The sequence below is a fragment of the Nannobrachium achirus genome, assembly GCF_963921795.1.
Source record: "Nannobrachium achirus genome assembly, chromosome: 3".
Taxonomy (NCBI): domain Eukaryota; kingdom Metazoa; phylum Chordata; class Actinopteri; order Myctophiformes; family Myctophidae; genus Nannobrachium; species Nannobrachium achirus.
The window spans coordinates 55,215,212-55,234,711 of record NC_137812.1 but is presented as its reverse complement, the minus strand read 5'-3'; the positions used below and the strand labels follow the sequence as shown (position 1 = coordinate 55,234,711).

The 19,500-nt window shown below is 42.5% G+C and overlaps 1 protein-coding gene across 2 annotated transcripts in view; it reads left to right on the top strand.

The window, feature by feature from the left end:
- armh3 (armadillo like helical domain containing 3) overlaps positions 1 to 19,500 on the top strand; it is a 48,407-nt gene that overhangs the window by 2,921 nt on the left and 25,986 nt on the right. For both annotated transcript variants that reach the window (XR_013961862.1, XM_080721944.1), the window contains exons 4-18: positions 1,294 to 1,350; positions 2,977 to 3,123; positions 3,844 to 3,951; positions 4,067 to 4,159; positions 4,313 to 4,387; positions 4,572 to 4,658; positions 4,796 to 4,852; positions 5,301 to 5,344; positions 7,173 to 7,233; positions 7,777 to 7,823; positions 8,610 to 8,685; positions 12,255 to 12,348; positions 16,964 to 17,065; positions 18,943 to 19,001; positions 19,089 to 19,154. Coding sequence is in view for 1 of the 2 variants with exons in the window: in XM_080721944.1 (XP_080578070.1) it covers positions 1,294 to 1,350; positions 2,977 to 3,123; positions 3,844 to 3,951; positions 4,067 to 4,159; positions 4,313 to 4,387; positions 4,572 to 4,658; positions 4,796 to 4,852; positions 5,301 to 5,344; positions 7,173 to 7,233; positions 7,777 to 7,823; positions 8,610 to 8,685; positions 12,255 to 12,348; positions 16,964 to 17,065; positions 18,943 to 19,001; positions 19,089 to 19,154 (1,173 nt within the window). In the remaining variant the exon portion in view is untranslated. The remainder of the gene's footprint in view (positions 1 to 1,293; positions 1,351 to 2,976; positions 3,124 to 3,843; positions 3,952 to 4,066; positions 4,160 to 4,312; positions 4,388 to 4,571; positions 4,659 to 4,795; positions 4,853 to 5,300; positions 5,345 to 7,172; positions 7,234 to 7,776; positions 7,824 to 8,609; positions 8,686 to 12,254; positions 12,349 to 16,963; positions 17,066 to 18,942; positions 19,002 to 19,088; positions 19,155 to 19,500) is intronic.

Below are 19,500 nucleotides of genomic sequence, written 5' to 3'. Positions count from 1 at the left end.
ACTGTGTGCTGTCTTTTAACATCGCAGCTCTAAACTTTAACCAGCCTCTCCAACACGGTCTCAGCCAACGCTCTGAGGCAGAACCGTATATCCAAAGGTTATGTTTAGCCCCTTTTCCACTGACATGGCCCAACAGCACACCACTTCACACCGCCCACTTGTGCCAGGTATTCCACTACAAGGACCTGGGTAGAGTGGTGTGAAAGTGGTACTAAAAAGTATCCAATCTAGAGTAGGTCTGAGCTAGGCCAAACAGTGCCAAACACTTCATAATGACTGATCACTCACTGACCTTTCATTTAGACCACCAGGATATAGTTGTAATACATGATAATAGATTCTATTGTGTTATAACCACTATTATAATCTATTAGTGTATAGTGTTTTATAGTTATCATAGTAGTAAGTACATACTGTATGCGAGTTTAGAAACTCTACGCTTTCTAAGGGAAGGAGCGCTCGTTTTCTACAGCGTCGGCAGTTATTGTCCACGACATTGCAAGCGGCGCGAAGGCCAGCGGTCCTTGGTCCTGCTCTTCGCCCCCGAGCGCCGCAGGCAACTAAACGCCATGATAATTGGGTTTTGGTGCACCTCGCGCGGTCCAAGTGACTACAGTTTACAGTTTACAGTTTAGGCATTTAGCAGACGCTTTTAATCCAAAGCGACTTACAATAAGCAATGGAGCGCTCCCTACCTCCGGTTCAGCCAATCACAAGCTTCAAAAATGAGTGCGGGGCGTGGTTTCCCTTAGCAAGCGTAGAGTCTCTAAACTCGCATACTGTATAGTGGCATAATGCTTAGTTTATAGTATATTATAATAACAGTTATAATCCATTATAGTGTATTCTAATTAGGATAGTTGTAATACAAATTTATATTAATCACAGTTAAAAGGGTCAATTTGTTTCTTACCAATAGGGGTACTTTTGTGTAATGGAAAATGTAGATATTTTTATGTGGTGTGGTCTGGTGTAGTGTCGTGTGGTGTAGTGTGGTGCTGAAGCTGCAATCTAAAAGGGGCTAAAGTGATGTCATCCCAACAACTAGGCCGCTAGTAGGCTATACTTCCGTATGCTTCAGAGATTATCCTTGGTCCATTGGTTAGGCTTCAGTGCCGAGGTGCAGACAGACAGACAGGGATATGGGTTGGATAACATTGTGCAACAACGTATCCCTTATATTGAGTTTAGATCATGTTAGCAGATATATGGGGAGGTAGAGTTCCGTGACCGTATGGCTAATGCAAGACGGTGGTTTCACTATCTTGTTGCTGTCTGTGTCTTTCCCTATAGAAAGAAGACCCAGCCAAGAACAATCCTCGATTCTGGGATGAGCTTTTTCTCATGAAGGTAATGATGGTACTCGCTCCTCTTCAAACATTGACATTGATGGGGTCCTCCTGGTGGCTCAGCAAGTTAGTAGGTGGATTAGTAATTGGCACAGCTAGTAAGTATGACACCCCCTCTCCTAACTGTCTATCCACGAGTTTCCAACGCCCCATAGTGCATTGCGCAAACGTCTGCATCGAGGTTCCGCCGCCGATTTACAAGCTCACAACGGGTTGCATCTGCGACGCGACGTGAGCTTGTATGTCTGCTGTTAAACCCGGAAGTTTGGTCCTGATAGTCTCCAGTAAACCCCCGGGGAAACTTGTGGATAGATGTCTGTCTCTTACTGTGTGAGTGTGACTTTCTAGTAGTTGCCATATTTTGAGCGTGAATATAGATTATTATCAAGCTATTCACGTTTTGTCACTTGTAGGCCTGGGGCGGTATCGACATTTTGTTACCGCGATTACCGTCTTCCCATTTACCGACGGTACTGCGGTAATTACCGCACCCCCGTATCTATTAATTAAGGTTCGGCGATAAGCCAAAATATTGCAATCATCTTCCCTAAAGTCGCCTCTCCACAGTGGAGAGGCGACACAGCCTGACCGCCCGAGTTATACTTCTCCCTACAGCACAGCGGGTATGGCTTTGAAAGGAGCAGATCTACAAGCTCACAACACATTGCATCCGCGACGCGTTCTGAGCTTTTAGATCTGCACTGTCGGGTTACCATAGTAACGTAGGCTAGCTAGTAGGCTTTTCAGACACAAACAGCTGTGTGAACAAACCAGAAGAGGACGGGTAGTCAGATCGTGTACAGTGATTCTGTAAACTCACGTCACGTCTCAACTCTCAAATCCCAGTGATTGAGTGCTGCTATATACAGGTTTTAGTTACAAGACTTGACAGAAAAGGTTATAAAATCTCCGACGCGCCGCCGAACGGGCACAAAGTGCGACGCGATGGAAAAAGTAAAATAGTTTAATTTTCGGTTTTAGTCCACGCGGCCCGCGCTCCGCCAGTAATCCGTATGAATACAAAAAGATATGCCACAACACAAGGTATGTATTAACATCCTTGTGTCGTGTGGATTACAAAGAAAGTTTACGCTGCTCTGTACTCCTCTACGCAGGCAGCAGCAGTGACTGTCTGTGTCTCTGAGAGTGAGAGTGATGTATGTGGCTTCCAAACTGTGGTACACGGCCCAGAGCAGAGCGGCATGGAGCGCATGCGGTCCTCGCTTCTCCCCTGTTTTAAAACTCGCTTGTTTTCCAATAAAAAATAGACTTTTTTTTGTCTTTTTTTACCGCGGTAAGCACACTGACACCGCAGTAGACCTCGGTTTACCGCGGTACGGCGGTACGGCGGTTACCGTGTCCAACCCTAGTCACTTAATGTAATTGGGAACACATGTTTACTGTCTGAATACATAGATATTGGTATGACTGGATGAGCGAGTTATCCCCAACGTCTTCTATCCAGCAGCGCGTTGTCCACACCTTAGTAAATAAACTGCAGACATGAGAGACAGCATAGGGTAGCCTAGCTAACGGGAGAGAAGGCCCTGTCACCGTGCAACATGACGCAAGCTGCTGCAAGGCTTGGTTGGCCTGACCTCCTCGCTCCCACCTCCCTCCCTCCCAGGTGAACCTGGAGTACCTGGAGACAAAGTTGGAGAGTCTAGATGGGGAGGAGGTGCAGAGGATCCAGGACAACATCAACTCTCTGTTCCACCACTGTGTGCAGGCTCTAGGGGAGGAACACCAGATCAAGGTGGTCAACGCACTGCAGGTGGGGACAACCTGGCTACGTTGATTACTAAAGGTCTTTACACAACGGCGAATTAGCGAAGCTTCGCGAAAAAGCGACCCGAAAATGCGAAGTATTCGCCTTACGCCTTTTCCCATACACACCAAAGTGCAACGCAAATATGCGTATACAATTCGCCAAATTGAATAAAGTTATCTGTTGTGCGAATTGTTTGGGGCTGCCATCACACAACACAACCCATCACATCACAGCAGAGAGGACACCACGGGTTCCCCCGCAGCAGACAAGCAGTCCGCACCGCAGCAGAAGCAGCCAGTGGTGTAAAGTAACTAAGTACATTTACTTGAGTACTGTACTGTACTACTCCACTACGAATGTTCGCTAAATTTAAAACGAGAGCGAATAAATAAGAGCTGCTTTTTTCGAAATTCACAGTCGGTGTGGAAGCTTGCATTGACTTCATACATTTCTTTATTTTTTTTAAGCGAATTATTCACAATTCGCAAATTCACCCCCAGTGTGTAAAGACCTTGAGTCTGACTCTGAATGCAGACACACACGCATCTTCTCGCTCCCTTCCTCTCTTTCTTTCTCCTATCTATCTTAATTCTCTCTCTCTCTCCCCCTTACTCTTTCTTTCTTTCTCTTATCTATCTTAATTCTGTCTATCTCTTGTCTTCCCTTCCTTCCCCCCGTCTCTTGTACTGCTCATTTTCTCTCTCCCTCCCTCTCTCCCACTAGACGCTGTGTGCTCTGTTCCGAGGGGTCCACCAGAAGAATAAGTCTGCCTCTGGGTTTGATATCATCAACATGCTTATGGGCTTTGACAAGGCTGAGCTCAGAATGAAGGTAGGTATTTGTGGTTATATGCAATATTGTTTGACATTCATAACTGAGTAAAAGAAAGAATGAGATTTCGGATTTGTCAATTTGAATGTCATTTGTTTGTGTGTGTCCTGTGTAGGAGCTGATGGAGAGTCTGGACAGCCTTCTGTGTGGAGAGGGATCTGAAAGTTTGAAGAGCCTTTGTCTCAAACTACTGCTCTGCCTGGTCACGGTGAGGCATAACAACACATACATGCATTTACTGTGTATACTATATAGTATATACTGTGTATACTATATACAAACACCTTATGTCTTTTGGAATAGGCTTGGTGGAATGCACCCTGCTTCTTTGCACTTCTAACAAATATGTGTGTTTCTGCAGGTGACCGACAACATTAGTCAGAACACTATACTGGAGTATGTGATGATCAACAGCATCTTTGAGGCCATTCTACAGGTACATCATGGGGTCACCCTGATGTCTGAAGTGTTGTGAACTGTACCTGGATGATGGCATGGTCCTATTTTATATAGCTTAGTTGGATGAGTACACTAAACATTGCCAGGGTAGGAGTTCCATTCCCATATTAGATACTTGGTGGAGGGTCATTTACTCACCACTGCTTTACTCTCACTCTCAGATCCTGTCAGATGTGTCCAGCAGGGGGCAGCATGGTTACGATGCTGTAGTCCTTTTGGCCCTACTGGTCAACTACAGGAAATATGAGGTAGGGGTGTGTGTGTTCTGTGTTGGTACTGGACTAATATTTGATAATGAAATTTCAAATATTTGAAATAATTATGAAATAAATGTTAACTTATATGAAATAAATCAACTTTATTGATCCTTTGTGTTATTTGTCAGTCGGTGAATCCTTATATTGTGAAGCTCTCCATTGTGGATGATGAGCCAACATTAGATGTAAGTTTTTAACTTAAATGTTTGTCTGTCTTATTTCGGCCAAATACATGTCATTTTGGGGGTCCTTAACATGAAACAGTTTGAGCACTATAGCAATATAGTAACATACGTTTTTCAGAAAACTGTTGGTATTTAGAAGACATTTGTAGAATCTGCCTCTGGTCTTGAGATATACTATGTCCCCTAGAACAGTGGTTCTCAACCTGTGGGTCGGGACCCTCAGGGGGGTCCCCAAATTATTTTCACAATAGAACCGTGTTATACAAAATGTAATGCCTCAACTCTTGGTGCCTGTCAGGGTGGGATGTCTCCAGTTAAAATCTGATTCTTTTAGGGGTCACAGCCTGAAAAGGTTGAGAACCACTGCTCTAGCAAGGCAGTAAATCCTTGCCTACTGACTCATTCTTAGTCAATGACAAATGTGTGACTGAGATATTTTGTTTCCCAGGGAATGGGTATGGTGGTCCACCAGGCTTTGACAGAATATAACAGGTGAGATCTGTTTTGCATTTGTCACCCGATATTCTGAGTTCCTAGAGATCTTAGCTTTGATTTCGTTTCCTACAAAAAACAATATCTATTTCTGTTCTTCTAAAGACGTGTTATTTATATCCAAAGTTACATATTTGTGTCATTTCCCCTGGGAGAGGAACTGAATATTATGATCATTTTCAAATGGTGGAGAATCTGAAGTGAATATTGTGCTCTAGGCTGAATTGATTGAAAGTTATTAGTTCAGGTATAAATTCTGTCAGTTGTATTAAGTTGTACGTTGTTTTCTCATATTTATTCATGAACTTTGTCCGACTTATTTCTGTATTTATTGTTTTAAAATGTATATAATTTTGTGAAAGTGTTTGTGCTGGCGGGAGGGGGGGGGGGGGAGGCTGTGTCTGTCCTGTTGGTGTGTTTGTCATACTTGGAACGTTTCTTAGCATTTTTGGTCGGCATGTCAAGAAACCATTGGATCTTGATTGTTACGGTTTGAAAAGCAAAGTCTTGTCTCTCAGACCTTTTAGACAGCCTTGTTCAAATGATGGATGAGAGCTGGAATCAGTTCCTTGTTCCCATTTGTAATCTAATGTCCCCACTCCCCAGGAGAAACTTGGACATGGGAGAGGAGAAAACCATGAAAAAGCACAGTGTAGAAACCTAAATTTGGTTGTGACCGGCACGTTATCTTTTTTCAGTGGTTTTCGAAATTGTGCATCCTCAGATGTTCCACGGCATCCCCAGCTAAATGAGGAGTAGTTTTCAAAACACTTAACATTTATTACAATACAAAAAATGTGTGAGTGACTATTCTGTCGATATGTTTCAATATCATCATCACCACTATGAATCTAATATTGCGATACCAGGCAATCAGACATTTAAATTTAATTTTCAAATTCCAAGCAGAGAGTAAAGCTGCTAACAAACTTGCAGCTGCTGCTTTGGAAAACAGTCATGTCACCGCCCCAATACGAAGGGCTGCCCTAAAGACTTTGGATTAATTCTTCAATGCAGGTTGTTTTAAGACTGTAATTGTTACCATCCAGATCTAACAACAAAAGCTATTGACCTATGAAAATGAGTGTGGACACTATACTGCCTATAAGGTAATAGACTTGCAGGATTCAGCAAGCATAACTATAATTGATCTATTGAGCAGGAGACAAATTATTTGTTTACAAATATTGAGAGTGAGACTGGACGCACAGGTTCCTTTTTCATGTAATCATCAATTCGAGACATGTATTACTTCGCGCACCGCTACTGCACGACGAGAATAGCTGACATACTGTACTGTACAAGCTCACGTCTTCGTCGCAGATGCGACCGTTGTGATCTTGGAGGTCTGCTATTCTCGGCTGTTCTCGTGAGTGCCACACCTTCACGGGACGGAGCATAAATTAGGCTTGAGGGGCTACTACTGCACAAGCAAGAGCAGGCCCTGGTGCCGTGATCATTAAGCGCTCCCTCCAGTCTGATGACAGCGACTGGAGGTGGGGTTTGGAGGACAACTTCTTTGAATTGCTATTATTGCTATCACAACAGAAAACAAGGGTTATATATTTCAAGAGCGAGAGCTCACTGTACAAATCCTAAGCATTCTTCCTCCATACTGGGAGAAAAAATGCATCTGGAAGTTTGATGTGATGCACACTTTTCCATAGCATCTTATGAGCGGTGTCATTCATTTGTGCCGATCTGCGAGCACATACTGGTTCCTGTCAGTGTGACATCTGATAAGCGGTCTATTATCCCTCACAAGGTCACTCAGTACTCATCCTGGACTTCCGTTCATCCTGTCTCCTTCCCATTTCCTCCCTCCTAGGCAGTACAAAGACAAAGAGGAGGAGAACCAAGGTGGCTTCTTTTCCACCTTCACCAGTATGGTAAGACCATCACTCTTCAAACTGTCAGTGCTCTGTGAGGTTACTGGGCCATGCATTCCCCCTGTGTTTTCTTTAACTCATTGTCTGCCAGCGCTTATTTCGTTGTGAGTTATCGCGGAATGTTCCACGCTGTCAAACTCGAGTTCCCGAGGTGTTGTTTTTTGTCACAAAAGAACTGAATCACAGCAGAAGCGGCAAATGTGTATGATGTCATCGAAAAAGCGCTGCGCCATCTGCTTCCTGTTTATTTTCTGTACTGGAAGGTCCATATCTCTACTTCAGTGTATCGCTAGCATCTCCCCTCAAACAGTGGGATCCTCAATGGTGGATAACTAACTATGCTAGGAGTGGCAGTAACTATGTTTTTGGACACACATGCTTACTTGTGTATCCCAAAGGTCAAATTTTGGAGGATAAACAATTACCTCAAGAACAGATGTACAATTAATGTAAAAAGGTTACTGCACTTTAGCTTTGTACGGCAGTATTGTATGTTTTGTTGAAGTGCTCTGTGATGCTGAGTGGTACTTCTCCTGTCCACAGGTGGGCAGTATGTTTATAGCAGATGCCGATGAGAAGCTCTCTGTACAGTAAGTACACGTCTAGAAAAGTACAAACATTCTTCAAAACTATTGATGTTGTTTTTGAGTGTATGTACTGTATGTACCGGGCATGTGTTGCTCCGACATGTTTAATTAATTGTCCTGTATCAATAAACAGTTGCCACATATTGATTGGCTGTTTGTTGACTGGAAAGGCAGATGAAGTTTTGAAAATGGCTGGCTGTTCCTAAAAGCTCCAAAGGTGTCCAAAAGGAAAACTAGACCGACCACACACACACACACACACACACACACACACACACACACACACACACACACACACACACACACACACACACACACACACACACACACACAGGTTGTTGATGTCATGGTTACACACTACTCCCATGCTGATGACCATAAGTGCGGTTCTCTTGGCCATCATCTTTGTCAGGAGGACCATTTCTGGAATGATTTATTAGCAGTTATTCACACAATGCTGCTGTTAATGATAATAACTGAAGGGAAAATATTGGTCACAAGGAATCCATGTTCATTGTGCTGACATAGCCCTGTTTGGCTTGAATTACACCTGTTAGGAACCCACATTTACAACGAAAATGTCCAGTGGTTTGTTAAATATTGTAAATTGTAGAGTTGACTAATGTTGGACTGTTACATTATTAGTTGACAATATACTATTAATTAACTACAGAATGTAAATGTTAAGCACCGTCTTTGTGCCTCAAGTAGATCTACACGTACCTCATGTCATAGATCCGAGAAGATTCACTATGATCACTGACCTTTGACCTCTGTCTGACCCTGCAGGACCAATGAGGCGATTCTCTTGGCGCTGTATGAGGCGGTGCACCTTAACCGTAACTTCATCACTGTTTTAGCACAGGTAAGAGTCTTGGTGCATCCCCCCTTTTCATGCCAATTGTACACAGGTGTCTTTCTGATGGATACGAGAAGGTACGGGCGTCCAGTTCACAGATATAAAGAGTTAGATGCCTCGTTCGCCTCTGCAGTTAATTGGAGCGATGTGCAAAAGTTCTAGTCCGGACTTCCTGGAAAAAACGAAGGGAACACTGTCAGTCAAAGTGACTACTGGCCAATCACAGCGTGTCTTTTCCGGGACTTATCCAAGGACCACAATTCAATTCAATAGAGCCAGTTCCGATGTTGAGCTGCTGCTCTGTTCTTATAGGCTGCATACGTAAAGACCAGCTCCCACCTGCCTGTGATTGTCTTACCGACTTCCGTATGTGTGACGCACGCGGAAGCAATGAACACGGAAGCGATGAAGATTCCCTTAGTTGCCCAATGCATACGCGCCCTAGCCGAAAGAGGCGTCTACCTTTCTATGTCTATGTCTAAGTCATTTCAACCAACCTGCTTCTAAAGCCAGACTAATTTATAGTCCATTGTACGATGGCGTCACTTGCCGACAATAACACAGTTTCAAGTTTACTATGTGTTGCGTGTGAGGGATTATAAATTAAGCTTAAAGTCTTTGTCCTTTGAATTATTGTCTTTTTTTTTTTTTTTGTAAATCTCATCTCCATAAATGTGTCGCTTTTCTTACCTCTGTCCTTTTTATATTTGCATTTAATCAGTTATTTTCTCAGCCGGCTGTCATAACTTGGCACTGTGCAAACGAACCGAACATCCTGTCCTGTCCTCCCAAGCTCCATTTTTGCCTGGTGGATTTCTGATGAATATGAGAAGGCGTTGCTCAGTTCGAGGTCACTTCTAGCATCCTGTTTCCATCACTCACCTCCTCTAAATTGCCTTGAAACTTTATCAAGTTGGCTGTCACTCGCTAAAGTCAAAACTACAGAGGGGAACAAGGATCATTTTTATCTCTTCCAGCCTGCAGGCTGATTGTTTTTATCCCTGTCTGTCTGACTGTCTGTGTGAGAAGTGACAAGTTCAAAATTATTTAGTGTCACTGAAATATTTTAGGGCATGGAGGAGAATGTTGTCGGGAGTGATCTTGGTCCTGAAAGGAGAGGGGGCTGTCAGAAAAGCTCCGACTGAACCAGCATGGGCTCGATAGTTGTTTAGATTGATCCAATGACAGGCACTGATACAAGACTCCAAATACGTGGGTCGGATGTGGGCCATAACCATTGATATATAGCATACCATGTATATACTGTAGTATACTGTATATAATAGTGGGCAGAGTTGTCACTTGTTCTGCTCAGAAGAGCGGGGGAGCGTGTCAGAAACCAAACACTGCTTGACAATTTAAAACACGAAGACAAGGCAGGGATTTCTTCCTGCCTCCTTCCGACTGGGCAGATATTTCTGTTGAGGCACGGTGACTGGTTGTCACCCCCTCTCTTGTCACACCTTGTTGTATTTAGAAACCACTGTATATCTGTGCTTCTGCGATGTTGTAAATGACAGTTTTGACTCCAGACCAATATGTATCGCTTGCTGGCTTTGAAAGTTACTGTCCGAACACAGTATAAATGTATTCAACAAACAATGTCAACAACGATGTGCAGCAAAGCATGGGACAGAATTATACTGTGTGCAGACATGACCTTTCCTTACTTTGAGATTGTTGTTTCCAGCACCGGTTTTATGTAGAATTGTGGGGATATATTTTCATTGGGTTCCACCACAAACTTCCTGTGCCTTCTTATCTTTCATCTAAACTTTACTACTTGCTATAGTACTTGCTGAATTGAGTTTAGAATTAAAGTTTCTCTTTTAAGTTCAAGTTGTTTGGCAAAAGCACAAAGATGGAACAGACAAGAACATTTAGAGAATCTGAGTGATCTAGTGGTGGAGGAGAGGCCAAGCAGGTAGGGAGTGTAGGAAAGGGCCATCCCATGTAGAGCCTTAAAAACAAGAGTGAAAATAATTCCTAAAAATACCTGGGAGCCAACAGAGGGGTAACGTGTTCCCTCTTTCTCCTGCCAGTCAGAATCATGGCAGCAGCATTTTGAACCAGCTGCAGGCAGCACAGGGATACATGATAAACACCTGCTGTATACAGGACTCAAAGCCACAGTATAGTAGATGAAGGCATGTGAGATTTGTTCCGTGTCATGGAAGCAAATAAAAGTCTTCACCTTTGCTATAGTTCTAATCTGGTGGAAAGTTGGCTAATTTATCAGTTTATATTAGAATCTTCTAGAGCTGTTTATCTGGCAGAAGGGAAAACAAACCAAAAGAATGACCTTTAGTATCTTATCTTCCAAGTTCCGGCCCGTTGTTGTGAATCTATTTTTTATTTAAAATTTTAAAACTATCAGCCAGGGCATCACTGATGTCTGATTGCGATTGATAGAAGGATTTCTTTTCTCCATCCATGACATTGCAGAGGATTTGTGTGCGTGTGCACGCGCACGCTTGCGCCCTGTTATCTGTAGATCACATGTGTTAGCAGGAGAAAATAGCCTATTTCCCAACCCAGCAAACCTCAGCACTGCTATTCATATGTTGTTAATTCAAGTTCCTCTTTTCAGTTAAAAGAAAAGGGGAGGTTTGGCACTCTTTGTCTTAGAGAGACATTTGCATCTAAATCGAAAGGGTCGTAACCACTACACTATTTATGGGTCTATTCTCTAAGTTAATTAGAGTTGACAGTAGAGTTGACAGTAAAAGCTAAATTAGCTTTATAGTAGCATATAAACACACTTGCTCTCTATGGGCCTTAGCTCTGTGTGTCTTTGTGTATGAACACCACTGTTCTTGAGCTGTACGGTACATGTACAGTAACTACATAGAACAATTGTCTTGCTGATGGATAAAATCCTAATTAACCCATTAAGACCTGGAACGCATCTGTGTCGTGTTAGACTTGAACCGCTTTAACAATTATTGTATGCTTTAGCTATTAAAAAATTGCAGATATACAATCTCACAACGTGTTACCGAGTGCTGCGCTGCGAGCTTGTAGATCTGCTATTTTTGAAAAATCTTGGTAAAGTCTTTCAATATTTTATCCAATTATATAAATCTCTTCTAAATCATTCTAAGGTTTTTGAAAAACGCATGTTTTATGTCAGTGGTTGTCAACATTTTTCAACGACCCCTGGAATTATGTGTATTTGGCCGCCGACCCCCATCTCAAAATGTTATGTACCAGGGACCCCCCAGAAGCAAATATTTTAGTTACAAATGTTCGCTTTAAAAATATATATATTCAGTGATTTGCTAAACATATCACGGTTAAAAAAAAAAAATAGCAGATCTGCAAGCTTGAAGCGTGGCACTCGTGCTGATTTATCCTAATATAAATCAAAATCATTTAAGCATATAGAGCTAGCTGCTTAGCAGAAATGGAAAATAAAATGAAAGATATTTTAAAATATATTTTCGAGAACGGAAATGACAAATGGAGTGTAGCTCCAGATTCTATATAGCATTCAGAGATTGTGAAATAGTTGTCTGGCTACGCGAGACTAGGATACGTTGATTTAAGGTTGGTTCATTCTTGTCACTCTACAGAGTCACCCAGAGCTCGATATGTCCACTTCGCCCCCCACCCCGACTCCAACCACGCCCACCACGCCACTGGGAACCACGCCACCCTCCTTGGACAGTAAGTCATACCCTTGGTTAATGCGACTAGCAGTCTATCTTATGTTTATCTATCTATTTATCTGTCTGTCTGTTAGGGCTGTCACAATTATATCGTCTAATCGCAATTATTTGAGATAATCGCAATTCTTTTGCATAATCGTCATAATCGTTTCCATGTTGAGAAATGTTAATATAGTTACAAACACTTTCAAAAAGTAGTGGAAATAGCAGATCTACAAGCTCACGTTGTGAGCTTGTAGATCGGCTATTTCCACTATCAATGTTCTTTTTTAAGTATAAAGTTGTCAAATATGTCAGTAATTTCTTTGTATATTTAAGTTATGTGTCATGATTGCCAAGTGCAAATTCAAAGCCTAAAAGTCAAACAGAAATTGAAATCACCTTGAAAGAAATGTTTTTCCTAAATGCAAATGTGCCATTTGCCTGAGGGGGGGGGGGGGGGGGATGTGGTGGTGCTGGGCAAAATGAGATTTTCATGGCTTGACTCCAGTCGAATGCTCCGATCTACATAGACAGTAGGAAAGTTGAGTGGAAGACATAAATGTGTGTATTAATTTGACTTTGCCTGTGTGTCTGCTGACCCCGAAGTGTCTTCTGACCCTGAAGAATTACAAGAGCACACACACACACACACACACACACACACACACACACACACACACACACACACACACACACACACACGTCCAGCCTCTAAAATCATAGAAAATTCAGTGCCTGTTTATTTAAAAGCTTTTTGGCATTGTGTGTCTCTGCTTCCTTTCTTCAAGGAGAACCTCACTGTGTATTCACATGTATTTTTGATAGCTCTCCACCTCTGGATAAACTTGGGTGACTTAATGCTTACCTTTTCCTCATGGGTGCACACACGCACGCGCGCACACACACACACTGAAAAGGGAGGGAGAAATAGAAGAGTGGGCCTTGAGAGCGTTACAGAAGGGAAGGAGTGAGTTAAATGGAGAGCGTGAGCATATTTGTACATTTTGGTGGGAGACTAGACTTCAAAACGCAGTGTTCCACTTTAACCTTCTAGTCACATCAACTCTAGCATACACCACAGTTATCAACCACCAAGTTCTTGAATCCAGAGCGCATCATTGTCTCCACCAGCCGAAGGCTGAGGGAGAGTATGTTTTCCCCTCCGTCCGTTCGTGCGTCCGTGCGTGCGTGCGTCCGTCCGTCCGTCCGTCCGTCCGTTTGTCCGTTACCAGCTAATCTCCGGCGCCGTTGGCCCGGGCGCTGCCAAACTGTGCACACACACTCCCTCGACACCAATTCAGAACCTCTGCCCCAAATATTTCACATGGGCCTGTTCTAGCGCCACCAGGAGGCCGACTTTTGCAAAACTAACTTTTGCCAGTACTCCTACAGATTTTGTTGAAATCCTGAACGCAGTGTGCGATTTTGGTGAAATTGTGCATGCACATTCCCAATAGGCAGAGGAATAAATGCCACTTAAGAAAAATCAAATCAGCCTCACGGTGGCGCTATAACAGGCCGATTCATGTTTTCACCTATAACTCCACCGATTAGTGTCAAACTTTGTATGCGCACTCCTTAGAGGCCAAGGTAAAACCTTTTCCCTGCATTTTTTACATCAGCCTTTTATAGCGCCATCAGGAGGCCGACTTATGTAAAACACATTACATGCCTGACCTGGTGGAGACCTGTGCTCGGAAGAGCACTGCTTCTAGTTTGGTATGCGTTGGTGCTGCTGGTTTCTATTTTGGACTGCCTCTCACTTTCCTTCCTCAGTATGGTTTACTGGCATGATGGTTTACATCAGCACATTTTTTCCAAATCCTTCTACATAACAAGTGGAGATAGAAGGAATCACTGGGGAGAGAGAATGCAAGAGGGGAGTGTTAGGAGGATGGTTCCATATGTGTTGAATAGGTCTTGAATTTTAAACAAGTCATGTCGTTGCCAGCAGCACCGAGTCTACAGTGCACGATAAGTCCCCTGTGCAAGTTTGCTGACAGATTCTGGAGCAGGTCTTTTCATATGCGTGCTTGTTGAAACCATTAAAAGGTGCAGGTTTCCAGCTCCTTCTGCCTTCCCAAATGGATAAAAACCTGTGAGCCATTTGCTGTATGAAATATTAATCTCCAGCATCAAAATACACAAGGAGCTTTCACTGAGAGAGAGAGACCTCAGCAGGCGGTGACACTTTGGCTACAGAGTCAGGGCCACACAAGCACATAATCTAACACACATGCAGTTAGTACATGCAGGGACGTGCTGGGCCCCTGATTCAGCCCGGGAAAAAGAGTTGGAGAGGCCCTCATTTTTTTTTTATTTTTTTTTTGAGTTATATTTCGTCGTTGTCGGGTGGAAACCTTATATGTCGAAAACCGTTTGTTTTGTATTTTATCATTTTAAAAATGATTTAAACTAGTGAAAACAGCCGATCTGCGGTGCGAGGCGTTGTGTGCTTGTAGATCTGCTGTTTTCACTACTTTTGTGCAACGGCCTTGTATGATGAAGCTTTGCTTTGCGAAAAAAAATTATAAATTTGAAACTTGGAGATACAAGGTTTCTGCCCGACAGTGACAATTTACTTTGTTGGCCGCCCAGCCCCCAAAATGGAACGAAGGCCGACATATTATTTTTAATTTTTTCCTAATGGCCGGCCTGGACCGGCCGGGAATGAACCGGCCGTTCGGGAGTTGTCCCGCTTTTCCCAATGGCCAGCACGTCCCTGAGTACATGTATTTTAAATGCACACAACTATACTGTAGATACATGTGACTTGCCTATTATAAATGTTTAAATGTGTTAATGTATTTGTACCTGTCACTCACTCACTCTTGCACACTTACACACACACACACACTATGCACAGAGTAGGCTGTCACGTCAAACCTATATTCTGTGATATGATTTATTCACCATACCATTGTTGATTTCCTGTTATTGCTTTCTGCTGAGCTAACGAGGAGGAGGGAGGTGGTTGACAGGATGGATGGAGGGTATACAACATACTGTTGTGCATTCATATTTTATCCTTGAAACCAACAGTAGGATTCGGAGAGCAGAGATTTTTAAACATTAGACCAGGGGTTTTCAAAGTGGGTGACAGGGCACCCTGGGGCCCCGTGACGGCAGTCCAGGGGTGCCGCGAGATTATTTGATAATATATGGAATTTATTTGGACACTTCAAAAAATATTTAGTATCATTTTAAACTTGAAGTACAACGTTATTTTCAGTCAGTTCTAACCAAAATGGCTCTTATCGCAAAGTTTTCCTCGCAACATAATCACTAAAATATTGTCACTGTCGGGCAGAAACCTTGTATCTCCAAGTTTCAAATGTGTACGTCTTTTGGTAAAGCAAAGCCCTGCTTCATCATACAAGACTGTTGCACAAAACTTGTTTTCACTAGTTTAGTACATTCAATAGATGATAAATACAAAACGAACGGTTTTGGACATACAAGGTTTCCACCCGACAACGACGATATGCTATAAATATACGGTGCGGGGAGTGAAAATGATAATGTAGGGGTGTCTTGGATTAAAAGAATATTTATGGGGTGCCCTGACACAAAAAAGTTTGGGAACCCACGATCTAGACAATGAAACTACAGTAGCAAGCTACAGCACACTACATGTACTTTTAGCAATAGTTATTGTCCCCAGCTATTCTGGCACTGTTGGCCCAATCAACGTGAAACTGTGCACACACACTCCCTAGAGACCAAGGAAACACACTATCTCTGTAGTCATGTGATCAAGACTGATCTGTCCGATTTTTCATATTCCATCCTGATTGGCTAATATTGGCTTTCAAAGGTGGCGGGAATGATCAGTTTTGAACAAAATGCCACAAATAATGAACGCAGCGTGCGATTTCCGTGAAATCTTGCATGCATATTCCCACAAGGTAGAGGAAGAAATGGCACCCTTTTAAAATTGGTCTATTATAGCGCCACCAGGAGGCCACAATAACCTACCTGACATGGAGGAGACCGGTGGTCCTCACCCTGGGCAAGATATAACTTCCGCTTGGTTCCACGATTTCTAGCGGAAGTGCATTTAACGGACGTTACGTCATGCAGTGCGGGTCCTTTTACATTGCCCAGCGAATTCAACCCCACCTCCTAGAACGGTCTCTGCCTCATATCTTGACCAGGCTTTTCTCTTCGCAGAGAGATGAGTAAGCCTGGCTACGCGAGGCTAGGTGGTCCTAGGAGCACCTTTTGTAGTTCACTAATAATTTTGTCATTTGCTGGAACAGGTCCTGCGCCTCACCAAACGAGGCTGACTCGAATAGTTAAAGTTTCTTGTACAACACAGCTCTGCTGTTGTGTTGTGGATCACAGCTTTCTTCATTGGCCCAATTTGTTTTTGTGTTCAAGCAAATATTGGGTTAGGGTTCTATTAAGGGCATAATGTTTTGGTCAATGAGGTGGACATGGAAATGTATAGAAGACTGAACAACTTTTAATGAGTAAACATGGCTTTACAGTGTCTTGATCATGTGCTGGATCGTGGTTATATTTGGTATTGCAGGGTTTGAACCACTACACCGTTGTTGCTTTTTCCTGATTATTTTTGGGATGGTGTACTCAGCTGGTCTCTGTGTGTGTGTTGTGTTTTGCTACAGTGATGAACAACCCTGAGTTACCTCTGGACCCTAACCTTCAGACCAGCAACCTGCTCATCACCTTCCTCAAATACTCCTCCATCGTCATGCAGGACACCAAAGGTATGAATAATAACCACAATGATGTCTATATTTATCCAAGTTATAATGCATGTTTAATTGATAGGAAATTGCAAAGAGCAACAAGCTTGATATCAGATTCAAGTGGATTTTTGTTGTCCTCTCTAGAGATTACAACTGTAACAACCAGGGTCCTATCTTACGCCTGGCGCATATGCCATTGTCTAAATATAAAATGATCATTTGCCTCCTGGTCCTAAATCAAAGTGTGGTCTGGTGCAATCAGAGCGCAACGCTGTCTTATGCCCAGCACTAAATGCAATCTGTGTTTAGACCAGCCAAAAGCTTCCCCCCCCCCCTCAAACGGCAGACAAACTATTTTCAAGCACTCCATTCTTATTAATCCTATTAATAGATATTAAAACAAAACGTTGAAACCAAAGAAAGGGCAAGCAGTGAGGAGAGAGGGAGAAAAAGTATAGATGTTTTAGCCTATTAACATGCCTATTCTTTTGTTTATATAAGATGTGTTCACATACCTCTTATCATGTAACAATGTTGTGAATACATAGGCTCCTGGCATTCTCTGTCTCTGTATACAGCAAGGCCATCATTAATATGATTGACACGATCCAAATGAAGCTCCCAGCGCGCAGTGCATGTTACCGCTGCGTCTCTGTCATGCTTTTATATGCAGTTAAAAATATAATCTAACTAATGAGCCAGGGTTTCCTGCAGCACTTTATTGGCCAGGGGGGCCCCTGGCCTAAAATCTGTAGCACCTGGCCAAGAGACAACCTCTCCTTTTATGTTGAGGGCAAAAATAAGAATTAGTCTAAAATAAGGGAATTAATTTAGTTGTGTTTTCCGTCATCATGGGCACATTCATGTGTTTTTTATATGGCAAAAATAAGAATTAATATTAAAAATTAATTGAATTAATTACTCGGATTAATTAATTATCAAAAACTCATCCCCCCCTGGTCAAGACTTTTTCCTGCAGGAAACCCTGAATGAGCATGTGAATATTAAGTCAATATGTCAAGATATCATAGATAGTGTCAATGTCTATTGGACACAAGGACCTATTAAGCTACTCTAGGTAGACGTGAATTATGACCAACTGGCATGGCATCTGGTTAATTCATGGTTTAAATAGAAGGAAACGTAACTGAGAATGAGCGAGTGATTAAGTTGATACGTCACGATATCATGGATGTTTACTGCTAGATGGTCCCACAATTTAACTTTGCCACAGCAGAAAATGGTTTGCTTCTCATCCCATATGTTATCTAAACACCAATGGATGAGCAGCCACATCCAGCTTATATTTGAAATGAATGCACATTTCATCATTTTACCGGTAATTTATGGATTCTGTATGGATTAGTAGCCTAAATGGGATAATATTTTCAGCGAGGCTTCAGCTTGAAATGCAATTTTTACTCTACTCTTCTTGAGTGTGTCTCGTTGTCATTGGTCCTGCTGTGAAGGACATGGCTTACATTTGCTTCGTTAGTGTAGTTTGACTTAAACTGCTATATTGTGTTCAGTTTAGTTAGTTTTGCATTATAAGAACAGATAAAATTATGAAGGAAAGCGGTAAAAAGAGCAATTACAAGGATGTGGTGGGAACCCAGATGACAAGAAAAGACAGTTCAGTTCTCCAATTCCAATTTTTTTCGCCTTATTACTTTATCCTATCAATAAGCCTCTGTTACTGACTACAGTATAACACGATATCCTACCTACTGCCTCCATCATTATCACTGTCTGTAGCATCCATTAGTTCCAGTCTCACGCTGCCATCTACATTTGGAATAAGTCCTCTATTGCTTCAGTATGTCTGTCTTTACAGTAGTGTTGATATTGTTGTTAATCTATTCTCCCTCACTCATTCTTTTCTTTGCATTTTCCAGACGAACACAGATTAAACAGTGCCAGACTTTGTCTCATCATCCTCACCTGCATAGCAGAGGTACAGTAACAGTCTCCTACAGCAGTGCATATTTTCGCTATCTCTGTATCGATGTGCTGGTTTGACCTGTGGCTGTTTGTTCCATAGGACCAGTACGCTGACGCCTTTCTACATGATGACAATATGAACTTCAGAGTCAATCTACACAGAATGGTGAGTCTGAGGGAGCGTGTGTCTTTGTGTGGGTGGTAGTTGTTGTAGTAGTAATAAGTGGTGGTAGTAACTAGTCATTTATCCTAGCCTTTATCACAACACAAACAGCAATGAGAACACAGTGGAAACAGAGGACTGAAGTAAGCAATTTACCCCGAGTGAGAGGACATTATGCTCTGATAATGTCCTGTGTGAGGGGGTGATCGGACGAGGCGAAGCCGAGTCCGATAACACCCTCACACAGGACATTATCAGAGCATAATGTCCGACCCCGAGTGGTAAATAGCTTTTCTACCACTTTTTTCCGTATACATGAAAGAAAACACATAGTTGTAACTTGCAAGGA